Source organism: Helicoverpa zea, chromosome 23, assembly GCF_022581195.2.
Source record: "Helicoverpa zea isolate HzStark_Cry1AcR chromosome 23, ilHelZeax1.1, whole genome shotgun sequence".
Lineage (NCBI taxonomy): Eukaryota > Metazoa > Arthropoda > Insecta > Lepidoptera > Noctuidae > Helicoverpa > Helicoverpa zea.
In genome coordinates, this window is record NC_061474.1 from 10,115,838 (window position 1) to 10,128,557 (window position 12,720).

The 12,720-nt window shown below is 41.7% G+C and overlaps 2 protein-coding genes across 2 annotated transcripts; both read left to right on the forward strand.

Moving 5' to 3' along the window:
• The first annotated feature begins 2,697 nt into the window (after positions 1 to 2,697).
• LOC124641760 (myosin regulatory light chain 2) lies at positions 2,698 to 5,256 on the forward strand. The gene is made up of 3 exons (XM_047179949.1): positions 2,698 to 2,851; positions 3,944 to 4,138; positions 4,632 to 5,256. Exons 1-3 carry the CDS (start codon positions 2,849 to 2,851, stop codon positions 5,049 to 5,051), a joined length of 618 nt encoding a protein of 205 aa, XP_047035905.1. The 5' UTR covers positions 2,698 to 2,848; the 3' UTR covers positions 5,052 to 5,256.
• Positions 5,257 to 6,664: 1,408 nt separating this feature from the next.
• LOC124641755 (protein C12orf4 homolog) lies at positions 6,665 to 12,508 on the forward strand. The gene is made up of 8 exons (XM_047179940.1): positions 6,665 to 6,914; positions 7,174 to 7,501; positions 7,606 to 7,830; positions 9,231 to 9,410; positions 10,770 to 10,977; positions 11,133 to 11,316; positions 11,565 to 11,683; positions 11,881 to 12,508. Exons 1-8 carry the CDS (start codon positions 6,734 to 6,736, stop codon positions 12,097 to 12,099), a joined length of 1,644 nt encoding a protein of 547 aa, XP_047035896.1. The 5' UTR covers positions 6,665 to 6,733; the 3' UTR covers positions 12,100 to 12,508.
• Positions 12,509 to 12,720: the final 212 nt, after the last annotated feature.

Consider the following 12,720-nt stretch of genomic DNA (forward strand, 5'->3'; position numbering starts at 1 on the left):
ACGTATATATAAAACTTATTTAACTATAAGTTGACAAAGTTTGCGCACTGGATAAAATTCATTCCTGTATATGGCATTTCTAATTGTAGTTGAACATGGAATTCTACGGACATAAAGTCATTTATCTCAGATCACCGTAGCTTGCTGTGTTTATGGGTTCAATAAGCGTGAAATTCATAAAAAATATGTGGAGTTTCTATACTGTTGGTAATAGTGGTAATAAAGAAATATGAATCAATATTAATGGGCAATCAGCCTATTGCAGGCCCAAAAGATTCGTATGATCTTTCACACCCCCTTTATCACCCACAAATTTGTCTAATTAAACTAAAACCAACTAAACCCAATCTCATTAGGTTAGGTTTAAAGTCAAACATATGCACTACAGTGACTGCAGTGGGAATGCAATTGAGTATGTTTACACCTGTAGAGGCCGGTAATCCGTCAGCTGCGGAAACCCTGGCCTCAATAGTGGCACCAGTGCGTCAGAGCTGCACTGATGCCACTTATATGTAATTTACTTCATGCAATACAACAGCATTATTTCTAGAAAGGATAAGGAGTCCTGATATGTGAGCCAACATTCGATACAAACATGGTTACGTACAGCAAACCTAAAGAATACTTTATTCATCATCTAACGAGCTTTTTCCCAACTATGACGGGGTCGGCTTCCAGTCTTACAGATACAGATGCATCTTACAGATGCAACTGAGTACCAGTGTTTTATAAGGAGCAACTGCCTATCTGACCTCCTCGATCCAGTTATCCAGAAACAACAGACTGGTGTCAGACTTACTGGCTTCTGACTGGCCATAACGACAGCCAAGGATGTTCAATGACAGCCGGGACCTACAGTTTAACGTGCCATCCGAAAGACATTGTTGGTGTCCAAGATATACTTAGAAAGTACATACAAACTTAGAAAAGTTGTATTGATACTTGCCTGACGTTGAATCGAAGAATGCTTTATAGATACTTAGTCAACAATTATTTGTCATCTTGCCAGAAGAGATATTTATATTCACTTGGTTGAACACCTATGTTAAATTGTAATCAATTGATGCAATGAATGTGACGGTTATGTTCTTTAAGATACTTCTCTTTCTGATAAATATTGTAGCAGTTCCATGCACACAAACATCCACGGTGTCAAATCTTAAGTATACCACGGTCTGTAAACGTTCTATTCCTAGGTACCTATATTTGCTGGGGGGAACTATTCAATAACAAAATGTATTCTTTCATGTTTGGCCTTGTGACTTGTCTACGTGGTACTTGTTTCACTTTCATCATCAACTTATCTTACTTACTTGAAAAAACTTTAAAACATGGGAACTTTGGTTACTTTGGCGTAGCAGTTGTCCCTGTAACTCTCTGAACAAGTCCAACATCGTAAACTAGGCTACTTGAGGTGGACTCTGGTGTTGGCAGACGACCAAGAATGTCCCATATCTAATGACTTTCCAATAACAGTGCATAAAGAATTTAGGACTGTGTGTCTGTATGCTTCCGTAAGAGAGACACCCAGAGAGAGTCACATGTTAGGGAGTGAACTGACCCACATTATCTAAAATAACTATCTCTGATCTGTATTGTTTCCACGGTGTGTAAATACAACGGTGTATGCAATTAAATCCAAACCTCAGAAAGTAGTAGGACGAGAAACTACAGAAAGAAATATGACTTCTTCCACAGAGATATTGATACAACCTATGATATAACGTTGAATAAGAAGTATTCCTGGAATATTGCTTTCATAGTAATCTAATCACCCTACAAATATCTCTCGACACGCATGTCTGTTGGATTATAAAACTTATGTTGCAACACTGTTAAAGACTTCCAACACCACATTGGCTCTTGAGAGACCTGGAGTTGATGATGTTAAATCTCTAAAATCGGGCACACCGAAAGGTCGCCTGTGGCTGATTAGAAAAGAGCAGAGAAAACTCTGACACGGCTACACTTGTTATCAAACCCTAGTCTACCTAAATGAGCATCTAATTTAGAGCATCCATTGAAATACTGTATTGAGCGGCTTTCATAAATTGAAATTATAAAGCCAGTCATAAAGAAAGCTAAGGCTGTTAGCCGAGCCCGTATAACATATATACTATGAAGAGACATGGCTTTTGTAAAATACGATAGTTAAGGTACAAACCAATAGACCTACAGAATTCAGCGAGTTTATGAAGTTCACTACCTGTAACACTAATGATATCCTAATACAACGGTACTTATGTGTAGATATTAGCTACCACTTGAACGCACTGAAGTCTAGCGTAACAATATTGAACAGATAAACGGGTAACTTCTTAACGCTGAACTTAAACCAGAGAATCATCAGCTGCTAGTGAATACAAGACCAGTATCCTGAGCTGCTAACCACAACTGAGTAGAGTCGCAATAGATACGTGAAGTACAAGACAACCCAAGGCTACGTATGTGGGGCTGGATTAGCAGCAGCACGGAACAAAGAATTTCAAGTGGCAATGGATACGGCCGCGGTAAACTTCCATTCAATAAAGTTATATTTGTAAAGAATTGAGCGGCGTTCGTTGTACCCAGGAAACTGCCCCACCACAGGTGAGCTGATTATTTTTAAATCCAAACAAAAGCGTTGCCACGGCTGAGCCGGCGCGCCGCCCAAACTGTTCTGATGCCGAATCGAAGACTATCGTATTTGTCGAACTAAAAAAGGAATCGCGAGCGCAGCGGTCGTGGGGAGGGGAGAGACGGAGGGGGGATTCTCCTGGATCTCCGAGAGGGAACGAAAACTCGGAGTCAGGGTGGGACTGCCGAGCGGAACAGTCTCTCCTTCGTCGATCGTCCAACACACAACACAATGGTAAGTGTTAGACACAGTGACACCCAGTGAATACACAAGTGATAGTAAAGTGAATTGTGATGAAGTGGTGAACACTTTGAAGATATCCGCGCTACACATCCCGATGGAGAAGTCACCGGCCTAACAGATAACAACGCGAACAGAACGGAACAACGTCGCGGTTAAATCATAGTGAACCCGTCGATTGTGATATAATAATTTTTCAACACTGAACACGCTTAGAAGGGTCTTGCGAATATCTAGTAGTACAATGAATATAAATATTATCCGGACATTTAGAACTTCGAAATCAATCAATAAGCGGCAGCTGATTCTAATTTAAAAAAAGACCGGTTGTTAAAATTAACTTGACGTAATATCGAACAGTTGTTAACATCAAAATAATTCAATTAACATCACACAATCATAATAAAACTAGAAAATAAAATGTTGGATCATACAATAGTACACGCTAAAGACTTAACGCAGTCAATAGTTATGCCGCTCATAAATACAAGATTTACTCAAAGTAAATCTTTAAACAATTTTAGCAATCAAACTCAATTCATTAATTCAAAATGTAATAATAAATATAAATAATTAATTAATACCTGAAGCTGAAGGCTAGGCTAGGCTGAAGGCTAATTAATACCTGAAATGGGAGCACGCGCGCTTCTATAAATAACATGATGTAACTGAGCAGTGGTGATGAGGCGGGCGTAAGCGAAACCGGGAGCTAAATATAGAGGCGCCTCCACGCCACGCCTAAACGGGACTGGGCCGGTGAAAACACGCGGTAATTATCTTGCAATCACTGACCAAAAACAAAACAATAAATTTAATGATCTTATTTATTTCAAAACTATCACCGTAGCTGCTATTTTCTAAATAAATGATGAAAGCAAATCGAATTCTTGAACGAACGAACGAAGGCAAACAGAACTAGGTACGGTTTAAACAATCGAATCTAATTAAGCAACGAAGCAGATCCTCCTACAACTCCAATTCAAAATCATACAAGCACATCATGTTATCTTCACTGGGAACACAATACACTAAGTCTAACTTAAGGAATATGAACGAGAAATCACTAAAGATAATATTTATTTCCAGGCGGATAAAGATAAGAAGGTAAAGAAGAAGAAGGCAAAGGAAGATGCACCAGCAGAAGAGGCGCCAGCTGCAGCTGCGCCCGCCGCCACTGGTGGCAGCGACAGGCAGTCGTCGCGTGGAAGCCGCAAGGCCAAGCGCACCGGCTCCAATGTCTTCTCCATGTTCTCACAGAAGCAGGTCGCTGAGTTCAAGGAGGTAAGCAAAGAAACACAATATTATCCTCTAAAAAGAGAGAAGATTCAGTCTAGATCCCCTGTATCTCGCTGAAATTACATTATTTGGCTTATGTTTGGGAACCACCTAGTGGTACATAAATCTTGTTATTTCGATCTAGGCTAGAAATACATATAAGAGCAATCTAAGCAAAATCACCATTCTATGAAATTGAATACAAACAAAGCCGACTACGTCAACTAAGTAGAACTTGAGGATCTGTGTCACAATCGTGTTTAGCTCGTGCTCGGCTGCCTGTTTAGTAAACACAGCCCGCTATCTCTTGTTTTCATTGTCTTTAATTACGCATACATTTTCAAAATTGTGGGCTCGTGACGTCCTTAGTTTACAACTTAGAACAGCTTACAGATTGCCAATTCAATCTCCTTAGAGTATCCTGATCCTTCGGCAAGCCGATGCTGTATTTATTATTTTTGAATGGAATAAATAGTAATGAAACATTTCTGTTCTGCAGGCCTTCCAGCTAATGGACCACGACAAGGATGGCATCATCGGCAAGAACGATCTGCGCGCCACCTTCGACTCGCTCGGCAGGCTGGCGTCGGAGAAGGAGCTCGACGAGATGGTCGGTGAGGCCTCTGGCCCCATCAACTTCACCCAGCTCCTGACCCTCTTCGCGAACCGCATGTCCGGCGGCTCCGACGAGGACGACGTCGTCATCAACGCCTTCAAGACCTTCGACGACGAGGGCAAGATCGACTCCGAGAGGCTCAGGCACGCCCTCATGACCTGGGGCGACAAGTTCTCCGCCGACGAGGTCGACGAAGCGTACGACCAGATGGACATTGACGACAAAGGCTTCATCGACACCGCGAAGCTGATCTCCATGCTCACCGCCAGCGCGGAGGAGGAGGAGGGCGGCGAGGCCGCGTAGATATTCCATCGAGTCACCATCGAAACAAGGTGTTGAGACGCAGCGCAAGCAGCACACCGCCCGGCCGCCGCACGGTTCTACTCATCGGATTAAAGAGCACGATGTGAACCGACAACATTTTTTATTTAATTTCTTTATGTAATTAATTTATTGTTTCCATTTTTTAATTTATATATAATGAAAATATAGTTCTACTATTACCAAAGTATTGTGTAGTACTGTCCCCGTACTATGTTTGACCAACTGCAGAAGGGATATTTATAAGGAATACTATGTATTCATATTCTGTTTCAAATAAAGAATCTATAAAGTCTGAACTAAATGACATGTGTCCAAACGGTCACACTTTTACAGAAACATGAATGTTATCATTACACCACACTCAGCACAAAGCACCTGCATTCAGACACGGTCCCCTCGTGGCACACAATCAGTAATGGCTACATAGAATTATATTGATACTACATTATATGCACATTCAAAAATTGGAAACTTTCCCCGATATTCACATTTAACTTTGAAATAAGAACGCATACGCAAAAATTACAAAGAGCAACTTCCTTGGACCTACACACTTTGAACATAATATTATACCAATACAAAACAAGCACTCAGTAAGTTATATTAGTTAAGTAAAACAACAACTGATAGATAGAGCAAACGAGAACAGATGCTTTTTCCCTCTATAGTTGTTTACAGAGCTAGGTACATATAACTGCTAGCTTAATGTTTATCTTACCGTGAAGAAAAAAAACCTTCAGTTGTGTTTTAATGCTAATAATGATCGTAGCTAGGGCTGCCATCTCAAATTTCGCCAAACCCGGACAAACATTAAAAAACCCGGACATTTGACGTAAATCGCATTTTTTCCCCGAACGAGTACGATTTTTTTTAAACAAAATAATACCTAATTTGTAATCCATTTACTATTAACATATACTTAAATTCAATGAGTGCTTCCTTACATGAAAAGTGTCCGGGTTTTCCCCGGACACTTCTTGAAACCCCGCCCGGACGGCCCCCGGACGCCTTTCAAACAAGGACAAATCCGGGGAAACCCGGACGGACGGCAGCCCTAATCGTAGCTAATATAGCAAAATACGTCCTTTAGTAAATTACACGGCGCTCATAAATGTTTAATTAAAATTAGGGTGAGGAATGCTAGCAAATACCTATATATCTGGAGATGATTGATCTGATAATAATTTATAGTGATACTGATAACTCAGATGATAGGCACTTAGGTACTACCAAAAATGTACCAGGAAGGAACTCTCAGCCAGAGTTTTCCTGGAGTTGCAGGCCCCAGATCTAGACTGCGTGCGACGAACTAAAATCAATGATTTACCAATTTTTTATAACTATGTGCACTTTTATCCCTAAATCCAAAAGTAAACTCAATTCGCATCACGTTTGGGTGAGTGGATTCTAGATACCTGTTTGTACTTAAAAATAAGGTAAGCGAACGTGAATTCATGCCTGGCGTTAGTAAAAGCTGCACATGACTACTATAAACTTTTAGGAGACTTTGACTGAGACCTGACTTTTTATATAAAAAGTTTCTGAACGAGTTATTGATTGTCAAAGTGACAGCGCACGTTTACGCCAATAGAGTCACTGTCAGTGTCACAACAAGTACTTGTTTTGTTGTGTTGTGAATGTTTGTAGTTTTGTAATCGACAATGACGGCTGAAAACAGCGAGAATACAACGAAGACATTCAATTATTCGTTCCCGACATGCACCAGCGAGGAAGTGCAGTTCAAGCTGGAGGTGCCGGTGGAGATCCCGCACGCCGGCTCCACCAGAGAGCTGGTGCAGCGCGTCATCAGCATGTTCCACATCCCCGTCTACTTGGAGGAAGGTACGGAGCTGTGCCTGCTATCATCTAGGAGGGCGGACCAGTCTCGTCTCGCTAGGTGTACGACCACTCGAGTATCGAGTATAGTTAAGGTTATCATGAAACCTCCCACTTCCTTGCAATCAGTACCAGTGTTTACATTTGTGTCAGTGTGTTTTGGGAATGTACACTGCAGATATTCTTAATTTTACGCTATCTTATCTAGATTATTATCATGAAGCCCAACTTTTATACTTAAACCAAATTGCTTTTAAAATTGCAGACCTAAATGAAAAATTAGCAAAATTTGTAGCTGAAGAAACCAAAAACTTTCACAATGAAAGAGACAGGAAGCTTCTGAACCAGCTGAAGAACAGTGAGATCAATGTGGAAGGCATCGTGAAGGGCTGGGAGAAGCTGTTCAAAGACAATGTCATGGAGTTTGCAGAACAGAAGGGCACCTCCGATGAGGAAGTGTTCGCAGCCGCCTACCACAAGCTGGTGCACTCCCCCGCACTCGAGACTATCCTACAAGTAGAGAACTCATACGCTAAGACTGTCATGAACACTCTCAATAACAGAGATGAAGATATCAAAAAACTCACACAGAAGTAAGTTCTGCTGACTTAAATGCCCAACATTGCAGAATAAATCAATAGCTCATGCTCTGTCTCATTATAAAATCCTTTTCTGATTACAAATATTTCACTAACAGACAAACAGAGGAGATGGAAGAGAAAGTCCGTCTACTGAACACATCAACAACAGAGGAAGAGATCAATGAGCTGGCAGCACAGCAGTTTGAGCAGCAAGCCCTGGTGGCCGGCCGCTGGGGGTCACAGCTAGACGCACTGCGGCAGACGCAGCGGGCACAGCACCGCGCCTGGCTCATGAACACACTGGAGGAGTATCAAAGCACCTCTGCACTCAACACACCCAGGTATGACTGACTATGACACCTATGACTTTGCATTTGAAGTAAACAAACAAAGTAAACAGCTGCCAAACCAATTACTGTGCAGTCTGGAGCAATGGCCGTAGCATCTACTGTGATAGCTAATATCTAGTGCGGTAGTAAGTACTGTGGTGGCACCATTGGTATGCCCCATGCAGGGCTTTATAGTATGCCCACTACCCTATAGTTCGGCCATTCAGAGAATGCGTTCCTGACACGTCGCGATTGAACTGACGACGTAACTTTGCAATGGCGTTGCAGTTACGATAAAAATATTTTTGCTGGTTGTTTACCGTTTTAACAATTGAGGAGCATTAAAACAACATTATTATATCAATAATCAATGAATGTTATAATTTTGTGCCAAACTGAGTGTCAAATAACTTGGTAAATATTTTTCTAAATCTATACTGCGCTATTACAAGGTTATGTCAGCGGTTTATATTTTGTAGTGCTGTGCTAAAAATAACAGGCAAGTATCGTAATCTGTTCTTATACAGTTATAATATAAAATAATACGTTTTGATTTTCTTTTTAAGAATTGGAAAATAATGGACTATAAGACTTAATTATAACGTTTATGAAATATAAAAATAAAACTATGACCAAACCGCATTTTTATACTTAGATTAAAAATGGTAACCCCAAATGGCGTTATGGGCCGCCATTTTGTGACGCTAAAACAGTCGTCCGTTGTCGTTTCGTGCGCATAGACCACGTTTTTCAAGTGTTTTCGATCTGTTTTTATTTGATTACCCGGCTTTTGTTAGACCGAGATATCAGGATTGATTCTGTTATTGATAATAATATAATTATACATGTAGGCGAAGATGATGATGAAGACACCACCTCCTCAAGCAAATCGGAGTCTGATTAATATTCTGTTCGCACATTCAATTCAATGTACTTGTAACAAAGAATAAATAAAACAATTTTATTATATGAATATTACCTTTTTTTGGTTTCCACTTAAATAACTAAAATATAAAACAAATGATTCCGCCAATTTAAAACGAAAATAATCTTAAAATAATGCGGCGGTTCATTTTGAAGGAACGGTAACGAACTCAGTGTTATGTTGTGCCCATCACTAGTCGTGACTAACTGATAGGTGTCAGGAACGCATTCTCTGAACGGCCGAAGTATAATTCCTTTTTCTTCTTTTTATGTAGCCCCTGATCTACTCCTCCTATGTACATCTTAAGTAGTTCCCTTTTATGTATTGCCTGATATCTACTTTCTTATGTATCCCTACATACTCCCTAATGTATTTCCTTATCTACTTGCTTATATACTTATCCATATACTCCCTGTATGTACTCCCTCAAGTATGTACATGGTTTTCATTGACACATGGGGCAGTAGTTGAGTATGATTGTCTGCAGCAACTCACCGCTGGGCACGTTCTCCCCGGAGGCGGGCGGCGCGGCGGCGCCGGCGGCGGCCAGCGAGCGCCTGGAGGAGAGCTTCACCATCCACCTGGGCAGCCAGCTCAAGCAGACGCACAACATCCGCATCGTCGCCATGGACCTGCTCGACCTCTGCTCCGTCGACCATGTTGACAAGTCAGTCCTCACTGCTTTTCATGTCTTATTGAGGCTCTTCATTCTATGATATTTTAGTAGTGTTAGTTTTTTCAACTCAATTCAATGTAATGTTTATGTGTATGTTTGTTTCTTTGTATTGATTGCGTAGAGCAGTTCTTGATTATTGTTATATCAAGTCATTGTAGACTTAGTGTACACGAATGGATGGCCTTTTCTCTAAATTTTTATTGCCATTTTATTGTGAAGATTACCGTAGTAGGACCGACTCTTAGGGCTCAATTTCACCGATGACAAAAACGTCAGTCAGTTTTGTTAAAAGAACCTGTTTACTATATTTACGTTCAATTATACTTCGGCCGTTCAGAGAATGCGTTCCTGACACCTATCAGTTAGTCACGACTAGTGATGGGCACAACATAACACTGAGTTCGTTACCGTTCCTTCAAAATGAACCGCCGCATTATTTTAAGATTATTTTCGTTTTAAATTGGCGGAATCATTTGTTTTATATTTTAGTTATTTAAGTGGAAACCAAAAAAAGGTAATATTCATATAATAAAATTGTTTTATTTATTCTTTGTTACAAGTACATTGAATTGAATGTGCGAACAGAATATTAATCAGACTCCGATTTGCTTGAGGAGGTGGTGTCTTCATCATCATCTTCGCCTACATGTATAATTATATTATTATCAATAACAGAATCAATCCTGATATCTCGGTCTAACAAAAGCCGGGTAATCAAATAAAAACAGATCGAAAACACTTGAAAAACGTGGTCTATGCGCACGAAACGACAACGGACGACTGTTTTAGCGTCACAAAATGGCGGCCCATAACGCCATTTGGGGTTACCATTTTTAATCTAAGTATAAAAATGCGGTTTGGTCATAGTTTTATTTTTATATTTCATAAACGTTATAATTAAGTCTTATAGTCCATTATTTTCCAATTCTTAAAAAGAAAATCAAAACGTATTATTTTATATTATAACTGTATAAGAACAGATTACGATACTTGCCTGTTATTTTTAGCACAGCACTACAAAATATAAACCGCTGACATAACCTTGTAATAGCGCAGTATAGATTTAGAAAAATATTGTTTACCAAGTTATTTGACACTCAGTTTGGCACAAAATTATAACATTCATTGATTATTGATATAATAATGTTGTTTTAATGCTCCTCAATTGTTAAAACGGTAAACAACCAGCAAAAATATTTTTATCGTAACTGCAACGCCATTGCAAAGTTACGTCGTCAGTTCAATCGCGACGTGTCAGGAACGCATTCTCTGAATGGCCGAACTATAGTAAACAGTTGTTTTAAGAAAAACGGACGTTGTAAATGAGAGATGTATGGCCGGCTGGCACAGCCCGAGCGAGTCGTCGCGGCGGCTGGGCACGGCGCTGTCGCTGTACGGCTCGGAGCTGGCGGGCGCCGTGCTGCTGACGGAGGCGCCGCCGCGCCGCCCCGCGCCGCCCACCACGCTGCTGCTGCGCGCCGCCGAGCGCTCCACCGAGCACCACTTCGCCGACGCCGACCACCAGCTGCGCACCATCAGCGAGAAGGTCCAAGAACCGGTATGTTTGCTACTATACACTTACTTTTACTCAATAGCTAGTGAATGGATTTTGACTTTTGATATATAGAGGTGTACTTAATCGATGAACGCCATATTTCGGCCTTGTTGAGGGCGTAGTGATACCGGCTATAACTTGTCATACTCTGTGATAAGGTGGAGCGGCGGAACACGCAGCGGCTGCAGCAGGCGGAGAGCGCGGCGGGCTCCGGCAACGGCTCGCGCTTCAAGAGCAAGCGCAACCTGCAGACCGGCGACATCTTCATCACCAAGCACAGCAACCTGGCCGAGGTGCACGTCGTCTTCCATCTCATCGTCGACGACTCCTCGCTCAGATCTGGTCCGTCCCGCAGTACTCGGCTTCAATTACAAATTTTAGAGCATGACCATATTGTAGATCAGCTCTTTTCCAACTCTTAGAGACCGGCGGGCGCCGTTTGACGGTACGGCGCGGCATAATATTTTTAGGTGATGAGTGAAAGTATAACTTACTATTAATTACAGTAGATGTAGCAATGAAATCGAAATTTTCTGTTCGTCGCTTTAAAATGCACTGCGTGACACTATGGTTTTAATGTTAATTTACAGGAGACATCACATCTCGGCACCCTGCTATTTTGGGCCTGCGGAACATCCTGAAAGCGGCGTGCAGCAACGACATCACCAGCATCTCGATACCGCTGCTGCTGCGCCATGAGATGTCCGAGGTATAACTCAAACACTAAACAATTCAGTTTTGTTGAACGTCTTTATCTCGGGACTGACTGGTTTCTTTAAAAAATTTAAAAGTTGTTTCACTGTCAAATTCATCGAGGAAGTGTACTAGGCAAGCTTTTAATCCGCTGGAAAGATTAGTAAGTAGTAGTTTCCGGTGGAGGAGTAGTAATGGTCGGTGGTTGCTTAGGAGATGACGGCGGCGTGGTGCGTGCGGCGCGCGGAGCTGGTGCTGAAGTGCGTGAAGGGCTTCATGCTGGAGGCGGCGGGCTGGGGCGGCGCCGAGCTGCGCACGCTGCACTTCGCGCTGCCGCCGCGCGCCGCGCCCGCCACCTTCGCCGCGCTGGCCGCGCTCACGCCCAACATCTTCCGCGTCTCCAACCCCGTCAAGTTCCGCACCTGGTGCTGAACCCGCTGGCATATACTCGCGGGCTAGCAGCGTGCACGCTCGACGCGACGTGTTGCACTCAAGAACTGTTCCATTATGTAATCAAAGTAGCTTATTCAGTTATAACTTATTCCTTAGGCGGCAAATTGGGCGTTGTTTAGAGCGTGCAGGCGAGCGCTACTAAATGCATGTTGAGACTGAAGTCAGTGGTCAGGAAAATCAAACCGTTTTCCAAAACAACTAATTATTGTTGTTCGGTAAAAAGCTATAACTTAAGAGCAGGAAGACTCCTTAAGTTAGAAATGTAGTATAAATAAATATCGCAACTAGCTTTTGCCCGCGACTTCGTTCGCGTAAAATAGTGACTTCCGGCAGATTTTTGGTTTGACCAATAGATGGCGCTATATGGAATAAATTTTATTTATATTTTTTTTTGTACTAAGAACTATCCTATGTCCTTTCTTAAGTTCCAAACTATGTCTGTACGAATTTCACACAAATCGGTACTGAAACGATTTGTGTGAATAAAAACCAGCATTCATGGACACTGCGAACGAACGAAACTTTTATTTCCCGATCGTCAACAGTGTTGACGACAGTAACGAAAGGTGTTACCGAACGGGAATTACCAGAAATAATAAG